Genomic DNA, 18,578 nt, shown 5'->3' with positions numbered 1-18,578 from the left:
CACTCGTGCTATTGAAGTACTTATTCTTATTCTTATACACCATGCCCCTGTAGTCGTGCGCCCGCCAAGCATGTCGCCGTCGTCGTCGAAGCGGAGCAGCAGCCACGGCGCAGGTACCGCCATCGACAAGCTCGACTACGCGCCACCACACTCGCCGCGCCGCCTGCTGCTCGCCCCCGACGACCCCGACCCCGACTCGACGCGCCACCACAGCCAGACGACGAGCTACGCCGGCAGCTTCTTCGAGCACGTGGCCGAGGGCATCATGGAGCGCGACCGCGAGCGCATGCAGCGCGTCGTCGCCCGCTGGCTGAGCTTCGCCTGGGCCATTGTCAACTGCCTGTGCGCCGGCAGCATCACCGCCTACTCGCTGTACGGCCACCTGTTCCAGTCGCGCCTGCACTACACTCAGTTCCAGGTCAACATCGTCAGCATCGTCGCCGAGCTGGGCATGTACCTGCCCGTCCCCGTCTTCGGCTACCTGTGCGACCGCCTCGGCCCCGGCGCCCCGTCTGCCCTGTCTGGCGCCTTCTTTGGCTTCGGCTACCTGCTTGCTGCGTTTGCGTATAAGAGCGGGCCCCCGCCGTCTGCCGGCGGCCAGGGCTGGCCCTTTGGCGTCATGGTGCTGGCCTTCGTCGCCGTCGGCATGGGCACGAGCTGTATGTACCTCTCCGCCGTCACGACGTGCGCGAAGAACTTTGGCCGCGGGAATGCAAAGGGCATCGCCCTGGCTGTGCCCATTGCCGCCTTCGGGCTGAGCGGCATGTGGCAGAGCCAGATCGGGAGCCGGCTGCTGTACGTGACGAACCCCGACGGCAGCAGGGGCGACGTCGACGTCTACCGCTTCTTCCTGTTCCTGGGCATCCTGCTGCTGTGCGTCGGCACCATCGGCTTCTTCGCCCTGCGCATCATGGACGAGGAGGAGATGATCGACCAGGCCGTCGACGAGCTGGAGCGCTCCGGTCTGCTCGCCCAGGACGAGTTCTTCACCCAGGCCGCCCACCACCACGGCTACGGCACCATGTCGACCCAAGACCTCTCCGACTCGACCTTCGACTTCCTGCAGTCGGAAGCCGAGCGTCTCAAAGAAAAGGCAGAAGAAGAGGCCCGCAAGAAGACATGGCTCCTCAACGAAGAAACGCGCAGATACATCCTCGACCCCACCATGTGGTGGCTAGCAGGCGGCTTCTTCCTCGTCACCGGCCCGGGAGAAGCCTTCATCAACAATCTCGGCACAATCATCAACACGCTCGAGTCCCCCCACGTAACCATAACCACTTCCCCAGCAACCCACGTCTCCATCGTCGCCATCACCTCGACCCTCGCCCGCCTGCTAACCGGCACCCTCTCCGACATGCTCGCCCCCGTCGCCCCATCGCACCAGCACCGCCGCGGCCCAGACTCGCTCGCAAACTCCATCGCCTCGCTGCCCCCCCTCGACCCCGCACCGCGCCGCTTCACCCTCTCCCGCATCACCTTCCTCATCACCTTCGCCTTCATCCTCTCCCTCGGCCAGCTGCTCCTCGCAAGCGGCTGGATCCAAAACCACTCCGAGCGCTTCGCTCTCGTCTCCGCCCTGATCGGCGCCGGCTACGGCGCCGTCTTCAGCCTGACCCCCATCGTTGTCTCTGTCGTCTGGGGCGTGGAGAACTTCGGCACGAATTGGGGTATCCTTGCTATGACGCCTGCTGCGGGTGCGACGCTGTGGGGCGCTGTGTATGCGCTTGTTTACCAGCGCGGTGCGGATAGTGCGGCCCCGGGCTTCGAGAAGGCGAAAGATGATGTGCTGTGTTATGGGAAGATGTGCTATGCGCCGACGTTTTGGGCCATGACGGTTAGTGTCTGGATGGCGATGGGGTTGTGGATGTGGGCGTGGAAGGGCCCGGGGGGCTGGAAGAGGAGGGGTGTTGCTGTTTAGTCTGGGCGGGTCGAGCGTACGTGTTTTGGCTGTGGGTGTGGGTATGCATCGTGTTTACTGTTTTTCCTGCGTCTTTCTTGCTTGCGTCGTGTTAGCGTGCATGTTTTCATTCCTTGGGATTTTGTGGGCATCTTGGTTTTATATGGGATTTTGCTTTGTGGTTTTTGAGCTGCATTGTAGCGTTGGGTTGGCTTGGTTTACTTCAGTATGCAAGTTGGAGCTTCTATGACATGAACTACAAAAGAAATACTTTATCAGCGTTTGTTCCTTGCATCCAGAATATCAATCATGTCACAACTCGTGATAAAGAATAAGTCGAGTCAAGGTCAAGTGTGCGAAGTAACTTAACACTGCAAAACCGCTACATCACCCTACTACCTACCAACCAACCAAAAATCCCACCCGACAAAAGGCCAAAAACAAAAATACCAGTAGACACGACCAGCCCAACGCCAGCCTCCCAACCCTCACGGGAGTAATCCAACACCGCCGTCCCATGGTGGACGCCCGATTGCAGAATTTCTTCCCTCATCAGATTGCGTCCATGGCTTAGGTCCGCCCAGCAAGTCACGAGTTACCTGCGTGAGTGGGTGAAAGAATCTTGTTTTTACGAAAATTCCGGACGCCACGGGACTCGAACTGGGCTCCTGCAAGGGTGGTGGCAGGGAGGTAGGCGTGGATGACGGTCGGCCTTCTGGTGGAGACCCGCTACAGGTGGTGGTTTTTTGAAATTTTAGTATTATATATATGAGTTTTTGCACTACGGTGCTTGTATCCTTTAGTTGTTGTCTTTCTCTTCTGGCGAGTTCACGCTGGTTTCGTTGCTTGCGAAATGGTGGAGTGGGGCTGATTCGCGTCTGTGCGGAGTGGGGCTTCCAGGCAATATCGTGGTACGCTCTCGACACTTGCATTCCCCAGAACACACTTCTTCTGTTCACAAACATCGACGTGCGGCCAGTCCAGAAAGTAGTATTACAATATCATACATGCTATGCAAGGCTAGTCAAAGGGTATCTTCAAACTTCCTGAACCATGCAGTGCCGACCACATCTCCATCTACTCCTTCAATACATGCACCAGCTTTGCGATCTCGCTCCTCGCCTCTTCACAACTCAACCGTTCCCGCTCATTCACATGCACCATATCTCCAATCAGCTGCTGCACCTTATCCCCCAACTCTCCAAAGCGCTGTGAGAAATCGTCTGGAAACTGTCCCCGTCGAAGTTGGCCCAACGCATCCACACGTTCCATCCTGGTGCCGAATCGCCACAGCATCTCAAACCCCACAACACCCAGTGCGAACACGTCGAGTTTCTCACTAATACCACTACTGGTATCAGGACGGTAGAACTCGGTGCCGACGGGCTTGGTTGACGTTTCTGCTCCCAAACAGCTTTCGCCTAGAACAGCCACGAGGCCAAAGTCGCCGATGCGCGGAGTCACATGTATGCAGTCGCGCTGCGAACAGGGTTTGCAGCTTGAGAGGTCGACTGAGCCATAGGGCGGACGTCGGGCAGTCGACAGCGACAAGAAGATATTGGCGGGCTTGAGGTCACGATGTACGACACCTTGCGCGTGTAGATACTCGACTCCGGATATGACGTTGCTCAATAGTTCTAACGAGACGCAAGGGTGGAAGCAGTGGTGGAACGTTTGCTCGGCATTGAATGAAGACCACTCGGAAGAGAGGAAAGACGCAAGGTTGGTGTCGTAAAGACTCATTTGCACGTTGAGCGTGAGAACTGGTCCAGAGGTGGGAGCAGACATCAACGGGCCGGGTATATCGCTGTCGGACACCATGCTCTCCGAGACGTCAGAATCCGAGTATGTCATGTGCGTCCTGGGAATCATTTCGACATCCCCATCCTCTTCGTCTGCGTCCTCAACCGCACTCATACGAGACCTCGATGATGATGATATTGTTGCAATAGTCGCTTGGCTGGCATGACTGCCTCGTCGGTTCCCGCGCTTCTTAGGTCTCAGTCGATCGTTCATAGCAAGATCAAGCTCCTCATTTACTTGCTCTTCTACACCACCACCACCAGTGTCACTGGTCTCGAAAATAATGTCGGCGCTGTTGCCACCTCCGAATGCCTCATTGAAGGTCAGATCGTTGAAATTCATCTGCAAATCATCTACATTTGCCGAAGCGGACGAGAATGTAGCTGGATCTTCTAGCAGTCGGTCAGTTCGTAGCATATTGCTCGCGGGCAAATGTGGGATTTCTGTGGGTGCCATTGTAAACTCCAACCACGCATTATGGTAGCGAACGATATTGCCATGCTCAAAGCGGGCAAGCGAGCGAACCTCCTCCAGCATGCTCGTCAACTCGCTTGATCCATGCTCTTGAATTCTGGCTAGCTTGGCGGGGCTTACTGCAATCCGTTTAACGGCATAGAAAGATCCATCGAGGTTGTGTTTTACTTTGAAGACCCTTCCGTAACCACCCTTACCAACAAGCTCTAGCTCAGTAAAGTCTCGAACATAGCGATCCGCCGCTAGACCTGGGAACTCGGGAAGATGAAGATGTGCGGGAATAGAAAGTCCTGATACGGTATCGAACTTAGGGGGCGGAGGCTCTGGTATTTCCACGGTCATACTGTTCGGAGGTCGCGCAACTAGAGCTTGGGATCCTTCAGGGATTGCGGCGAGTCTGCTGAGATTGTTGCGTGTGAGTCTGTTGATACCTTCTTGCGCCGTCGCTCGATGACCGCGCATATCATCGTTTGCGTATGTGTCGTCGACATTGTTGGAAATTTGGCGTGCAACCTCTTGATACGTTTCTCGACCAAGTCGTTGAACATCCGGGTCGGATCGATCTTTACCCAATTGTTCTGCAGCTTGCGCCATAGCCTTGTCCTCCAACAACGAGTGAAGAAGCAAATCGCGAACATTCTGAGCTGAATTTTGCCGTGGTTGAAGGTGAGGCGGATTGGGTCTACTAACAGGCGGTCCAGAACTAGCGGAATCTAAGGTATTGATTCGGGAGAGAACACTATCTTGATGCGACGCGCTTGCTTGGTAGTCATCGGAATTGTCGCTGGATGTCTCGGAAGATGAAGACGAATCCTCGCCTGGCCTGCGAAACATAGACATCGCCAAAAAAGAAACACGGTTGACGATGGTTACAGGGGAGGGAAGCGCGACGTGACGGACACGCTGTCCTAAGCAGCGTTCTGAAACCAATTGATCTCCCCAGCCCAGCCTGTAATAGTTTGACGGAATACTGACTCGGGTTGAGGAGACGTTGGTGTTGGTGTTGTAGTCTAATCTTGTATTGCCGCAGCGACGAGCGAATACTTCCGGCGTCGACAACGGTGAAAAGGAGCCCCCATGAGTAAACAATGACCAGGCAGATATAGAAAGGTGTAGAAAGTGGTGGAAGCGATATGTGGCCCTTCACCTAGAAGATGAAGAGGGCACCTGCCGTGAAGGGCGCGGTCTTGGATGACGTCGATTGGTCCATAACCGACATGAGGTGCGCATTGATTCGTGAGTTTCATAGCATTATATCACTAGGCCAGAGAGTATTCGTAGTGTATAAAAGGTCCTCGCGCTGCAAAAGCACCTACTAGCATCTCAATTCTTAGCTGTGCTGCTACAAACCTCATTGTCTACGTACCGCGTCAAGCGACCTAGCGCGTCATTCATCCCACGTGATAGCGCCTAATCTCGTCGCGTTCGATGTTCTCGGACTCTTCCAAACGCGACCACGAGGCGAGTATGAAAGAGTATGAAAGAGCAACAGTAATGAAACACTCGTGATATCACACCATGCATCACGTGTACCTCTTACTATTGTGTCCGAATTCTGTCAGCTCTGAGCGACACGTTGATCATCGAACAGCATGCCGCGACAATTGCCCTGGGCGAACAAAGGTGGAGGAAGTCGAGTTCAGGCGAAACAGCCGTTGAAATCCGCAAAGAAAACAACACGCATATCATCTGATATCGATGATGGCTTCTTTGATGACACCGTCTTAGCGAGCACCACTAAAGGCAAGAGAAGAGCAGTTTTCGAATCAGACGATGATTTTCTTGATCTTCCAGGAGATTCCTCGACATCACGCGCCAGAAGGAGGACAGAAGATGGGATTCGCACTGGTCGGGCACTCTCTTCGTCACCCCCTCTGATTGCGGATCTCTCTCAACCGCTGTCTGAACCTATGCGCAAAGGCGTTTCCATGTTCGACCTTCGCGATGATGAATGGATGATGGTCGAAGATGAGCTTCTAGATACCGCAAAGTCATTTACGCGGTATCTTCACATGGCAGAGTACGAGAGATTGAAGGAGAGGATTGAGGAGAAGAAGAAAGAAGCTGCGATTGCGCGGCCAGTGGTTGCAGGTGCGAAGCTGTCAGCCGAGGGCACGATGAAGGCGAAGGCGAAGGTTCAGGAGAAGAGACATATGAAAGCTATTCGGGACGTGTTCGCTTCTCAAAACAACGACAACGATGAATTTTCTTCTGCTCGATCGACGGTATCAAAACAGCCAACAAATCTTCACGCAGCTCGCGACACAGATAGCGACGATCTAGATGCTCCACGTCGTCCACCAAAGTCCACAGCCCCTATGGCAACTATAAGAGAATCCCTTGCGCCGACCCGTCCCGTAAACAGGAACCCAAAGTCTTCCTCGCTGCAACACTCCAAGTCAGCGAGCTTGTCTTCATCCACAACTTTCGTCAAGCCTGCACCTCCTCTGCCGACCACGAGGCCTCGCACCGCAGCCTCGAGAACAAACCGTGCAACGCCGTTCGACATGCTCGACGACTACGTACCACGAGCCAACCACTCAGTGACCACGAAGGGTCAACACGAAGCGCAGAAGTCACGACCATCTTTACAATCATCCTCGCCTGCTCAGCCATCCCGCCCCTCAAGCGCCCAATCAGGCAGAAAGCCATCTCCAGTCCGACCAATAGATTTGTTTGACGACTGGGGGTCCGGGAAGAACAAGGAGGTTGCGGATCGATTAGCGAAAAGGAAAGCTGAGAGGGAGAAGGATGCGAAGGAGAAAGAAAAGGGAAAGGCTGTCAAGCTGGATGACATTCCGACATTTTTGTTTTGAGGATTGTGCACGGCGTTTGGATAATATACCCGATAGATGATTTCGTAGATCTCGTAGCTGGTGAGGACAGTTTTCGAGTTGTCAGACTCGGTGATTAACCAATGCATATCACACTGGTAGTACAAAGACCTCGGCATATCAACTATTCCATCAGTGTCATCGTTTATATTCATATCCCAAAATATCGAGAATTTCTTTCTATCTTCGTCCAACAATCCTAGCAAATTGTAAAATAGCCATCCAGTGCGTATCCAATCAGCAATTCTGCCTGAAACACATAAACGAACAGTACATCATGCATGAAACATACATCCACATAGACTCAGCCGAACAGCTTGTCCAAAATTCTGTTGAACATGTTGGTCTCAGGTTTCTCCACAAAGGTGCGAGTGTACTCGTCAATCTCTGCAAGATCGGTGACGAGGTCCATTTCCTGGGTCTTCACCCATTTGGTTCTCTTGATGAGCTTCCAACCCACGAAGATTACCGGGAAGAGGAACACCATCATGTAACTGCCAGTTATCAGTATACTTTCAACAGCACAACGAGGGAAGAACCTACGAGAACAGGAAAGATGGGACATCCCATTGTCCGTCCAGGAACACTGTATATCCACCAACAAACGTCATGATGAACGTGCAGGTAAGCCCATAGTACGCAGCATATGGTTGCAGTATACCCTTGTATGGCAGCGTATCCCTGTCAATGCCCTGTACTTGACACGCTTTGTAGAAGCGCAAGAACGTGAAGCACATGACGCTGAAGTTCTGCGTACAAAAGTCAGCAATCTTTCGAGCATTGTGGTGCGTAGATATAGGCTTACGATGAGCTGAGATGCAGTTACCAAGCTGACAAGCCAGTTGAGTACGACAGCCGAGTTCTCGCCTAACTGGAGGAAAGACAGAAGAGCAACGAGTAGCACAGCGCCGACGCAGTAGAAAGGCACACCTTGCTTCGTGCACTTGGTAAAGAACTTAGGGGCCTTGCCCTCGAGAGCCAGACCAAAGAGGGAACGGGACGCACAATAGACGTAGGAGTTACCGGCCGAGAACGCCGAGGCCAGGACACCGGCATTGACAATATGCGGCAATCCTTCGATGCGAAGTCTGTTCATGGCGATGACATACGGCGATGCGGCAGCACCAGGCTTTCCATCCCGGAAGGCAGCTCTTAGATCTGGGTCGTTGTAGGGCACGTTGATGCCAACTGCCAAGGATCCCAGAACAAAAAAGGCAGTCAACCTGTAGAACACAGCGTTGTAGGCACGCGGCATGACTCTGCGGGGGTTCTCCGTCTCTCCTGCAGCCATAGAAACGTAATCTGGGCCTGCGATCGTGAAGGACGCTTGGATGAGGCATTGCAAGAAGCCCAAAAACCGACCTAGATCATCTGTATAGTATAGTTCGGCGAAAGCTCCCGGGTTCTTCCAGTACCTGAAACCGTAGCGATCTTTCTCAGGGTTACCACCCAACATGCTGACAAAGGTGAAGATCAGGAGACCGACGATGAGAAGCACTTTACCAACAGCTGCCCAGAACTCAGTTTCGCCGTACCACTTGACGGCCATCATGTTGATGAGTCTGGTGAGAGATTAGCTTCCCTTCGACAAATAACACCACGAGGCATAGGCTCTGCAAAGTCACGTACCCGTAAAGCAAAATCACAATGGCAATGATAGCGCCCGTAGGCACGGCAGAGCTCCAGAAATTGATGATGACGTTGCAGGCCACGATTTCGAAGGGCACAAGCGCAGCCTCAAACACGAAGAAATTCCATCCCGCTGCGACCCCAAATGCATCATCCACATAGCGGCCGGCGAATCGAATAAATGGGGAAGATATCGGGAGGTAGGTGACCATCTCAGCAACACCTAAAATTCTGCTTAGCTGACATTGTCAATACGCAGAGTGGGATGAGCTGCTTTGGGCGGTTTGAAAAGGCGCATTGGGATTGTTGCAATGGGAAATGTTGCTCAGGAAAAGAGGCGTCCTTACTGACGGTTATGGCTAAGATGACGGTACACTTGCAAGGGTTAGCTTATCTTCCTCATATCAGATGCGCAACAGGTCCTCGTTTCCTACGCCTAACAACTTACCCACAACGTGAAGGCTAGAAATAGCGAGCCAGGCCCTCCATTCATCAATCCTCGACCAATCTGGACATAGAGAGCTGTGCCGATTGTTCCTCCAATACCGATAAGCTGAATGTGTCGACTCTTAAGCTTTCGGTGAGTAAAGTCGTTCGCCAATCTCACTGATCCTACATTGCTGATGCGGCGATTAGGATCGTAGTTTTTCTCTTCATCATCTAAGACGCTTTGATGCTTGCCATTGGGCAAATAATCAATGCCAGAAGAGGCCATTGCGTCTAGATTTTGGGTTTATGGGTCCTCAAAATTTAGAGTATGGTTTTCAGAAGGAGTGAGAAGAATTGGACGACGTAGTCCATGTACCCAGAGCCTGGGGTGTCAGTTCGTTAAGTTTTGTAGGTTGCGAGCGAGGCTAGGTGTGGGGACGATGTGAATTGAGAAAAGGTGCGTGTGGCACATTGATAACCCCTACGCAGCGCTAGCGTAGATGGGTGAAAGGTGATACCAACAAGCTTCTCTAGGATCACTGTGATGGTGGGCTGCAGGTCGCTCTAGTCAGCCTGGGCTTTCTTGTATGTCGCCCTTGTCAGCCTGAGCTTCCTGTATGTCGCTTGGCTGTCGTACTTGAGGATCACCAAGCCAATTGCGCATGAGCAGATCTTCTATTCTCAGCTACAAACTGGTTCGTTTGCCTCGAAGGCGATTCAGGCAAACATCATACCGGTATAAACGTTTGCCTCGGGTAAGTTGGCGGCGTGTGGAGCATGGTGTGGAGCAAATTGAGGTCCCTGGATACCCCGCGAGGCTCAACGCCAATACCACGTCTGCCGTGCCCGCTGTTCTATTCTCTATGAATGCCGTCGTTATCTCGAAAAGTGGCGCCTTTCCGTCGGGTGCTCCGAATCTGCCTTGGCTGTAAAGCCTCTTCTTCTTGGAGGCTGGGAATCACCTTGGCACATCTGGGCACGTAGTTTGGCCCCATCTCCGCGTTGCCCGCCACAGGCTTGTTTGAACACTGAACATCTTCGGCTCGCTAAATTCCTTCTCTGGACTTCAGCTTGTTCCCGGGGCCTGGGTTCTGGAATTCCGGTTTGTAATTCCAAGAGAGTATACGATACGTAATATGGCATGTGGGTTTGGCCTGTGGGGGTAGCATTTCCCCTCCGTACCTTGCATCGTTACGCTGGAACATTTCTAGATAGAGCGCTGTCACATCCATCAAGCTGACAGCCTGGATTGCTTTCGCCAGTTTCCTTGTGCAACCAGGACTTAGCTGAGGAACATATGCTAGAAGAGTCTCAGAGCGTTCTTGCGGTTGAAACGGAATGCGTAGACGAGCACCCCACGTCGCTTACCAAGTACACACATGCGCTAAACTCATGGTACATGCTCTAGAACTCGGAGCTTAATGCGCACTGCGTTCCATGCTTCGGGAAAGAAAATCTGGAGAAAGTTATCGCGCCCAAGAACCGAGGCTGCTTTGACAGCGACGGCGCGATTTGTACAAATCTGTGATCCTTGATAGCGCAGTTAATCATTCGGCGAATCACTATTGAGTATATGTAACAAACTGATGGTCTGATGCCTTTCCTCGGAGGACCTGAATATCCCGCCTCAGCCGAATGCGAACACGTTAGGAGCCACACTAACATGACGCGGCATGGCATTCCACTATGCTGGGTCGAGACCTGACAAGCGCGCGTGACACGCTTGCGTACAACAAGTTCCGATGACGAGTGTCACTTTTGTGAAAGCACGTGGAACTTCCAGTACAACCGTATTTGCGAGTATTTCAGATAGTTCCGAGAACAACTGTCACTCCAGATACTTGGTCGGTAGCAGTTCAAGTGGTCCACACACGGTCATGCTGGCTAAAACGACAGGGACAACACCCGCTGTGACAAAAGTGAACACACAAAGCCAGAGTGATCCGGTATTGAGGAGAAAGCTAGGTATTCAAGTTCAGTGGGCGCTAGGAAACTGATTAAATATTACATAGTTCGTTTTGTACAAGCATCACTTCCGGCCATTAACGTCGTCATGACCAATCACTTAATACACCCCACTTGCGCTGTTGGCAGGAATTGGTTTGCGCTTCTGCGATGGGCTGGAAGGCACTTTGGGTAAAGCCTGCGCGAGCCCATCGACATCAAGGGGCGTCTCCGAATGGGGTGGACGACTGGATTGCTCCTCTACCATATCCATCGTCGTGATCTCACCCCACCATCGCTCTCCTGTCTTGTGGTCGAAGTGTACCGGCTGCACTAGTCCATCATAGCCAGACAAGCTCGCCAGTGTCGGTGGGTGCAAGATTGTTGTTTCTTTGCGCTTGAAACCTTCAGCGGTCATGGTTGATTTGCCTTTAATAATTTGTGGCTGAGTTCGCCACTCTCGTTCGTATGTGATGGGCGCGGGTTCGTGCTGCACTATTGACCACCATCTGTTGTCGCCAGTGCGTGCAGGCAATTCTTCTGCAGAAATCTCTATGAGACCTTCACCGTTCGGGTTTGGTATCCAATGCCTTGGTGGCAGGACTTCGGTGTGAATAACAGGCTGGATGCGGTGGTACATTTCGTAGTTGTGGATTTCGCGATAAATCTTGTGTTGGATAACTTCGTGCTTGTGGGGTTTGATGAGTTCGTGTGTGACAGCTAGAGACTGTGTCAGAAAGGGTTTCTAGAGCTCAAGATCGTGTCGACGAAGACCAATTCACCTGGGTGAACATACCTGGAGTCCAATGGACGTCTGCGTCCGTATCTATCGTGTTCCTAAGATCCACAACACCCTTAAGACGCAGCTGTCTCTGCTCTTCGCTTTCATGGTGCCCGTCCACAATGGCTGGTTGGAAATCTGCTGGCCGATGTTGAGACTTTGAAGGCACTTGAGAACGAACCTTCAATGGTGCTGGAGGTTGCGGAAGGTCGTTGTCATAATTGTCTGATGCATCTATCCCCCTTCCCTTCGATCGCATACCGCCTTCATCATGCGAAGGCTGCAACGGCCAATCCGACCGTCTGTAATGACTTTTGTCGTGGTCTAAACCATCTGTGCGGAGCAAAATACCGTCAACGCGTCCCCCGTTCGTCGCTACGTCACGGCTAACGACATAGTCTCCTGCCGGCGTGCTGGACGGCGCTGCACTGACTGCAGATCCGACAGTTTTGCCTTTGTTTGGCAATGTTTGCAATGGGGCTGGTTTTGAAGTTACGGAGTCTAAAATCAAGTTAGAGGTGTTCTCAATTTCCGCAGGAAATTCCATCGCGGGTGAAATAATGATGTCACTTACTTGACACTAGAGGTAGTGCTGGTAATGGTTTTCTGGTGGCAGCGTCCATCGATGCTCTCTGCCGGTAGGTGTTCCGATCGGCCAGGTCATCTTCATGCTGTCTTTGGTTCTGTCCGCTTACTGCACGCCTGTCATTACCTCGCGTCGTTTGGTATTCGCTTTCGTTGCCGGATTTGGGAGAAAGTGCGGCAATGTAGGTATTGTAGTCCTTCGCCATAGGCCCTGGAATAGCCTCTTGGGAACTGGCCTCAGCATGGTTGAGACCAGTTGGCTGTAATCTGGGCGCATGCGACGCTCCGGGTGCTGCTGCTGCTAGTGGGTTGCCCAAGCGACGTGAATCGTCTGCCGAGCTCAGAGGTCGGCTGCGGCCGGCAGCCTGTGGAGCAGGTTTGGAGTGAACCGACATGCGGCGCGGACGCTCTTCTGAATCATTGAGGTATTGACTGGTGCGAGGCGAGTCAATTTGCTGACTGACACGAGGCGAATCGAATTGCTGGCTGACGCGAGGCGAGTCGAACTGCTGGCTAACACGAGGTGAGCCTGTCTCGCCATAATGATGCGTCCCTTCCGAAAGGTCGGTGGAACCAGACTCCCTTCTTCGGCGAAGAGCGGACTTGAGCTTTTGCATTGCGGCGGCTCGATGTAGGAATATCTTCAGGAGTTAGGATGGAGCGGACAGAGTATCAAGCTCCGCAGGTGAGAGGTCTCGAGTGACGTTCGCCGGATCTGGAAGCTTCTGGCGGGGATTACAAGGGTAGGAGCGGGACTGAAGAATACAAGTAATTTGGAGTTTAGCTGGTACCCCTGAAGTTATTAGAGCTCACGACCGAATGCGATCAACGTCGTCTTTGCACTGACGCTGCAACGCATCGATACCTTAAAGTCAAAAGCTCGACCAGGCGTGTTCGGACTGATCCAGATCGTATTCTATGCTGCACCTTACCCTAGCACTTTGCCATTAGCCAATGGGTTGCTGTCTTTGACCAACGGTCCATGCGGAGTGGCCGGCACAATGACGTACGGACTGCTGTGAAGACGCAAGAATGAGGCACTTGGTGACCAAGTACGAGCACCAACACGAAGCTGCGCGAACACGTCCTGCGACGGGCCTGCAGCTCTGAAAGCTTATTATATCTTGATCTTGAAGCACACAAAGCACGCGAAGATGGTTGGGCAGCTTGTTGACGTGACAGGAGTACCGTGGGGGCCACTCTCTCTTGCATAAAGATTTGTGAAGTACCATGCCCGCGGATCGTTTGTGAGAAGGGCATGACGTATCAAAACAAACGTCGTACGTTCGAACAAGTGGAGACCATAGGCGGGATGACGACAAGGAAGGCGAGCCCTCATCGCGGGCGCCGGGCGGATCATCTTCTAGACACGGGCTGATCACGATAGCGTGCCCAAACAAGGACGATCGTCGGGCACGGATCTAGAATCAGGCTCGAGCAAGCCAGGGTTTTGGGAGCGACGAATGCCCAAACAGACGCGGGTCAGCAAAGAGGGGTTGTCGCCTCCTAAAGGGTCTCCGATGCTGGATTCACAATATGCATGCGCACGGACAATGGTGATTTATCCTTACGTAGATCCCTGGATACACCATGGGCGCTGCTTTGCACAAAGGTAGACTTGCTCATAGCGGGGGGTTCTGCTTCGTACAACGTGTCGTGGGGTACGCGTTCTGTCTCCATAGTCGTTGCTCACTAGATGCACTATGACTGCATTGTTCGAGATGTCAGGCGGAAGTTTCAAAGACTAACGGATCGGTCCCACACTCACATATGGCGCTACACGATGTATGCTCCATGCAAGGCCTATCGCTACCGTCTGGGTGTGTGTAAACAGTGGCTGAGAGGCAAATATCCCTGTATCCCTGACGTACGCTTGCCGCACTGTACACGCCCCCGAGGAGTGCAGTGATGCAGTAACACTCAGCCAATGAACTTGACCAAAAGCAAACACTACGGCGTGGACCCACGTTCTCTGGGCCTGTTTTGTCCATTACGTCGTTCTGCATCCTGCGTTGGAGCACTGTATAAAGACCTCTGTCCAGCGACTGTCACTCATTATCACACCATTACAACACCGCTCAATCCATCTACACAACCTCCAATACTTCCTACTCAATACCCCTCAACCAACCAATCAATCAACCCATCTCACCTTCAAAATGGACAAGGCTAAGGTAGGAAGTTTCTCCCAGCATTCACACAACATTGCTAACATTGTGCAGTCTGCCATCAACGAGTTCATGTCCAAGTCTGGACACCATGACACCACTGTCCACGAGGCGGTTGCCCCTGCTGTTCAGCACGAGGTCGTCAAGCCTCACCAGCATGAGGAGATCCTGACTGCCGTCGACAAGGAGGTTCACCAGGACCACTACCACCGCACCGTCCAGCCCATCCAGGACCGCGAGGTTCTCCCCGAGCAACACACTGCTAAGCTCGGTGCTGTTCAGCACCGCGAGTTCGACCACCGCGATGCTGAGGCCACAAAGATGGCTCTCATTGCTGAGCAGCAGCTCTTCAAGGATGAGAGGCGTGTAGACCAGACGACCTACAGCCAGAGCGCAGCGGCCACTGTTGGCGGCGAGCACATCCACCACGTAAGATTATACCACACTCTCCTATCACCTACTTGTACTGACAACTTTTTAGCACATCCACGAGACCATCCAGCCAGTCATCCAGCGGGAGGTTATCCAGCCCCAAGTCATCCACACCACCGTGCCCATCCACGAGGTTCACCATAACAAGGCTACCCTCCACGAGGTTACTGCCCTGCCTGTCATGACTATGGATCAGTTCAAGGCCAAGGGTGGATCTCTTGCTGGCCGCGAGGAGCGATACGACGCATTCGAGGGTGTCCCCAAGAACATTGGCGCTGGCGCAGTCGGTGGCTTCAGTGCTATCCAGGGTGACCACAAGCGTGACAGCCACAACATCTCCCCTGCTCTGAAGGGTGAGGCTGCTCACGGAGACTTCCACGGCAAGACTCATCACGACCACCACGCTGGACGTGTCGGTACCGACGGTGTCATTGGCGGCCGCACCCGCAGGGGTTCGTCCACCAGCAGCTCCGACAACGAGTCCCGCCGCACTACTGGCACTACCGCCACTGGCAAGAAGCCCAGCCTGATGGACAAGCTCAACCCCAAGGTCGACTCCAACGGTGACGGCACCCGTGGCTTCATGAAATAGATGCGGACCTAGTAGTGGTGTCTCTTTTCATAAGCATTTGATACCGGCAAATAGCCTACCTTACGATTTGTACATACGATAGCGTAGTATTGCAATAATGATATACCTCCTTCAACTACACTTGCATTTTGATGAATTTGAAATCTCCTTGTTGCTAATATGATCTACACCACGTTGCATCGCTCAGCAACTTTTCATTTGTCATTTACATTTCGCAACTCAGTCAGAAAAAGTGTATTCATAACATTTTCTCTGCAATAGGTATCCATTCATGAATAGGTTTGTTCGTAGGAATAAGGACAATTTTCCCTCCCTCCCAAGCACCCATATCCCCACCACCCACGATATCGACACCCACTTCCTTCGCAAGCCTCTCGACCTCCACCATCTCCTCCTCATCAACTTTTGCGCAGTCATGGCTACCCAACATCAGCCTACCCAACCCCAACACAGAAAACGATACTCACTACAACAAGCTCAAATGCGGTGTCCACACCCCCTCAACCCACTTCTCCACCTCCTCCTCCCCATCAATCTCCTGTCTACACACCCTCCCCAACATTTTCATGCCCCCATTCTTCTCGCACTTGACATATAATTTCCGGAAAAACACAGCCTCGCTGCCCAGACCCTCAAATTTGACTTGTACGTCCTTCCCAGCTGGGAGGGCGAGCCCGTCAAGCCATGTCTGGGGATCTGCTGCGTAGGTGGAAGGCGGGATGTCGGATGTTAGCGTGATGTGGGGAAGGAAGGTGTGCGGGGAGGCGAAGTGGGAGGAAGTTGATTTTATGAGGGAGGGGAGGAGGGTGTTGAGGGGGTGAGATGGTGGGGGGAGGAGCCAGAGGGAGGAACCAGGCATGTTTTTGGTCTGTTCTTCTCGTGGGCTGGTGATGTGGTGCGGTTGTTGTTGAAAGTGGTGGTGGTGTAGTGGGGCTAGTGGGACATGATCGTCGTGCTGCAGCGGGTTGTCTACGTCAAGTGTCGGGAACACGAACTTTGTTGGGGGATGTGGGTACTTGGAGATAGATAAGCGTGATTCAAATACATTAAGATACTTTATTACCTTCACGCTCTATTACTAAGTAGACTTCTAGTTCCAGCTCTATCCCATGGTCAGCCACACTGAGCTCGTGGATTTCGGCCCGGCTATTGGCCAGTTAGATCGCGTCGGCAAGTCGGTGTTTTGCCCTGCGTAGGCGCGTTCTTGGTGCAGAGTTTTGGTTTTGATGTTCTTGAGAGATGCGCTCTGCTGTTCTATTGGCCGAGATCCGCGGGTTGATTTCACCAGTTCATAGGATGATATAAAATTTCTCTTAATAACCTCTACAGCAACCCTTACTCCTGTACTACCCTTCTACCGCTATTATGCCTATCTCCAAGAAAGACAGAGTACGTCAACCCTTGCCTTACTAATCCTTGCGCCCTGACTAACAGTCTTATCCAGATCCAGCGCGAGCACAAAAAAGCTGACAAGGCTGGGACCCGCGCCCCCGTCAAGGCTAACGGGCTGCCTGTCAAGGCGCCGAAGCCGACGTCTATTGTACGTATCTGAACCATCGTCAAGATACTTGGCGTAGAAAGAGGTGCATGGCTGGCTGGTCAGCTAACAGGTGGGACGTAGTGCCAGAACTGCCGCCGCGAGATTGTTAACACGAACAAAGCCCAGCTTGAGGCCCACGCCTTGAGTCACGATCAGACATTGTGGCCAAAGGAGAAGTGCTGGCCAGGTGACTTTTCCTGAGGCGATGTAGGATTTGCGAAGTTGGGACAGTACGCGATAGTCTCTTAACAGATATCTACGAGGTTAGGGTTAGGGGCATGTCACACGTGCAAATGCATAATTGAAGATGTTTATGATGTTGCAAGATTCGATGTAACTAGAAGATGTGTATTCCATGTGCTCCAAGGAACGGGTATCTTGGAAATGAAAGAGAATCGACAAAGTGTAATCCAACGCCGTCGCAATGCTGTGCAAATGATGACATAAATCCCGCCGTATACCAGAATATCATGCAAGTTTCGTCATATGGTCCTTTCATCAGTTGTATGCCCTCATCTGCGTGTTTGACAAGCAGCGAACAAACATGTCGAGAAAGTCCAAAGAGCTGAGGGTCTTCAAGTCGAACCCTAGACATGATCACTCCCAAGTGTCCCAAGCGACCGTCTCCCCCAACTAGCCGTCCAACAGGCCAAGGTATTTCTCTACTTCGTCGTTGCCATAGAACATCTTTTGTAGTTTTTCATGCCTTTTCTTCTCGACCTTCGCCAGCTTCCGTATCTTCCCTGCCCCAAGCTTCAGGTCTTTAACTTGCGCAGCTGCGGTATCGCCAGTCCCTCTCGACCCATCCCCGCCCTTCTTCTCGATGCCCAAGCCCAGCCTATCCCTCTTCTCTTTCGGTACTAGGGGAAACAGCATGCCCTGTCCACTTGCACCTAGCCCTACCCGCGCATCCACATCGAAGCCATAGTTCTGCAGGTATTTCAATCCCATGCGCGTTCGATCTATTGAAGATGGTATGGGCGCTCGCGGCAGCACAGCTTGGTGTGCGGGACTCAGATAATGTATCCGCGGATCTGACTCTTTGACTGGTTCGCCGCATATTCCACAGAGAGGGAAGGCTTCGGGGCGTGGTTGTGGTTGGCCGTTGGGGAACATGATGGCGAGATATTTCTCCGCCATTGTACGGCCATCTGGGGTGGGTTTGGTCGTCGATGTGGGGAGGGTCGACGTCGCGGAGACGAATGAAACGGGTCGCTTCCAGAGACCGCGGCCGTAGGCGGGCTGGTCAACGAAGGGCGCTGTGGAGATATCGGCGTCGTCGCGGCGGGGGTCGTCTTCGTCGTACTCGTCGCGAGGGTTTGGTGTTGGCGTTGTCATGGTTTCAATTTTTACAGAGTATTGTAGGAAGATGGGTATAATTGGCTCAATGCTCGAGGTCGTTCTACGGCGGTGAAAAGAGCGACACCGCCGCAGGTACGTAGACGTTGAAGTGTCGGCGTTCTGGAAGCA

At 52.8% G+C, this 18,578-nt stretch overlaps 11 protein-coding genes across 11 annotated transcripts; 4 read left to right on the top strand and 7 right to left on the bottom strand.

The window, feature by feature from the left end:
* Window positions 1-70: 70 nt before the first annotated feature.
* On the top strand, window positions 71-1,918 carry P153DRAFT_286106 (MFS general substrate transporter; the record flags this gene model as incomplete). Its single annotated transcript, XM_033663443.1, has 1 exon — window positions 71-1,918. One exon carries the CDS (start codon window positions 71-73, stop codon window positions 1,916-1,918), a length of 1,848 nt encoding a protein of 615 aa, XP_033526053.1.
* A 950-nt stretch (window positions 1,919-2,868) lies between these two features.
* Window positions 2,869-5,487, bottom strand: P153DRAFT_312246 (eukaryotic translation initiation factor 2-alpha kinase-like protein 2). Its single transcript, XM_033664838.1, has one exon. The coding sequence runs from the start codon at window positions 5,012-5,014 to the stop codon at window positions 2,975-2,977; it is 2,040 nt and encodes a 679-aa protein (XP_033526052.1). The 5' UTR covers window positions 5,015-5,487; the 3' UTR covers window positions 2,869-2,974.
* P153DRAFT_200690 (uncharacterized protein) lies at window positions 5,100-5,561 on the bottom strand. The gene is made up of 2 exons (XM_033662489.1): window positions 5,541-5,561; window positions 5,100-5,486 (listed from the first exon to the last, which is right to left on the bottom strand). Exon 2 carries the CDS (start codon window positions 5,419-5,421, stop codon window positions 5,185-5,187), a length of 237 nt encoding a protein of 78 aa, XP_033526051.1. The 5' UTR covers window positions 5,422-5,486; window positions 5,541-5,561; the 3' UTR covers window positions 5,100-5,184.
* P153DRAFT_365234 (uncharacterized protein) lies at window positions 5,482-7,141 on the top strand. The gene has a single exon (XM_033667786.1). The coding sequence runs from the start codon at window positions 5,767-5,769 to the stop codon at window positions 6,988-6,990; it is 1,224 nt and encodes a 407-aa protein (XP_033526050.1). The 5' UTR covers window positions 5,482-5,766; the 3' UTR covers window positions 6,991-7,141.
* P153DRAFT_365231 (uncharacterized protein) lies at window positions 7,141-9,632 on the bottom strand. Its single transcript, XM_033667785.1, has 6 exons — window positions 9,086-9,632; window positions 8,985-9,012; window positions 8,638-8,860; window positions 7,814-8,570; window positions 7,552-7,757; window positions 7,141-7,502 (listed from the first exon to the last, which is right to left on the bottom strand). Exons 1-6 carry the CDS (start codon window positions 9,350-9,352, stop codon window positions 7,313-7,315), a joined length of 1,671 nt encoding a protein of 556 aa, XP_033526049.1. The 5' UTR covers window positions 9,353-9,632; the 3' UTR covers window positions 7,141-7,312.
* A 1,499-nt stretch (window positions 9,633-11,131) lies between these two features.
* Window positions 11,132-12,993, bottom strand: P153DRAFT_286325 (uncharacterized protein; the record flags this gene model as incomplete). The annotated part of the gene is made up of 5 exons (XM_033663459.1): window positions 11,132-11,730; window positions 11,807-11,932; window positions 12,053-12,314; window positions 12,373-12,783; window positions 12,895-12,993. 5 exons carry the CDS (start codon window positions 12,991-12,993, stop codon window positions 11,132-11,134), a joined length of 1,497 nt encoding a protein of 498 aa, XP_033526048.1.
* A 120-nt stretch (window positions 12,994-13,113) lies between these two features.
* P153DRAFT_200667 (uncharacterized protein) lies at window positions 13,114-13,737 on the bottom strand. Its single transcript, XM_033662488.1, has one exon. The coding sequence runs from the start codon at window positions 13,634-13,636 to the stop codon at window positions 13,310-13,312; it is 327 nt and encodes a 108-aa protein (XP_033526047.1). The 5' UTR covers window positions 13,637-13,737; the 3' UTR covers window positions 13,114-13,309.
* Window positions 13,738-14,183: 446 nt separating this feature from the next.
* P153DRAFT_336156 (uncharacterized protein) lies at window positions 14,184-15,628 on the top strand. Its single transcript, XM_033665684.1, has 3 exons — window positions 14,184-14,550; window positions 14,599-14,973; window positions 15,026-15,628. The coding sequence occupies exons 1-3, from the start codon at window positions 14,536-14,538 to the stop codon at window positions 15,566-15,568; spliced, it is 933 nt and encodes a 310-aa protein (XP_033526046.1). The 5' UTR covers window positions 14,184-14,535; the 3' UTR covers window positions 15,569-15,628.
* Window positions 15,629-15,941: 313 nt separating this feature from the next.
* P153DRAFT_365228 (uncharacterized protein) lies at window positions 15,942-16,434 on the bottom strand. The gene has a single exon (XM_033667784.1). It carries the CDS (start codon window positions 16,425-16,427, stop codon window positions 16,035-16,037), a length of 393 nt encoding a protein of 130 aa, XP_033526045.1. The 5' UTR covers window positions 16,428-16,434; the 3' UTR covers window positions 15,942-16,034.
* A 499-nt stretch (window positions 16,435-16,933) lies between these two features.
* P153DRAFT_394973 (uncharacterized protein) lies at window positions 16,934-17,539 on the top strand (the record flags this gene model as incomplete). Its single annotated transcript, XM_033671356.1, has 3 exons — window positions 16,934-16,957; window positions 17,013-17,108; window positions 17,190-17,539. 3 exons carry the CDS (start codon window positions 16,934-16,936, stop codon window positions 17,307-17,309), a joined length of 240 nt encoding a protein of 79 aa, XP_033526044.1. The 3' UTR covers window positions 17,310-17,539.
* A 120-nt stretch (window positions 17,540-17,659) lies between these two features.
* Window positions 17,660-18,446, bottom strand: P153DRAFT_336153 (uncharacterized protein; the record flags this gene model as incomplete). Its single annotated transcript, XM_033665683.1, has 1 exon — window positions 17,660-18,446. The coding sequence occupies one exon, from the start codon at window positions 18,444-18,446 to the stop codon at window positions 17,742-17,744; it is 705 nt and encodes a 234-aa protein (XP_033526043.1). The 3' UTR covers window positions 17,660-17,741.
* Between the last annotated feature and the right edge of the window lie 132 nt (window positions 18,447-18,578).

Source organism: Dothidotthia symphoricarpi (assembly GCF_010015815.1).
Source record: "Dothidotthia symphoricarpi CBS 119687 unplaced genomic scaffold P153scaffold_6, whole genome shotgun sequence".
NCBI classification, from domain to species: Eukaryota; Fungi; Ascomycota; class Dothideomycetes; order Pleosporales; family Dothidotthiaceae; genus Dothidotthia; species Dothidotthia symphoricarpi.
Note: the sequence above shows the minus strand (reverse complement) of the source record. Positions and strands in the feature narration are given on the sequence as shown.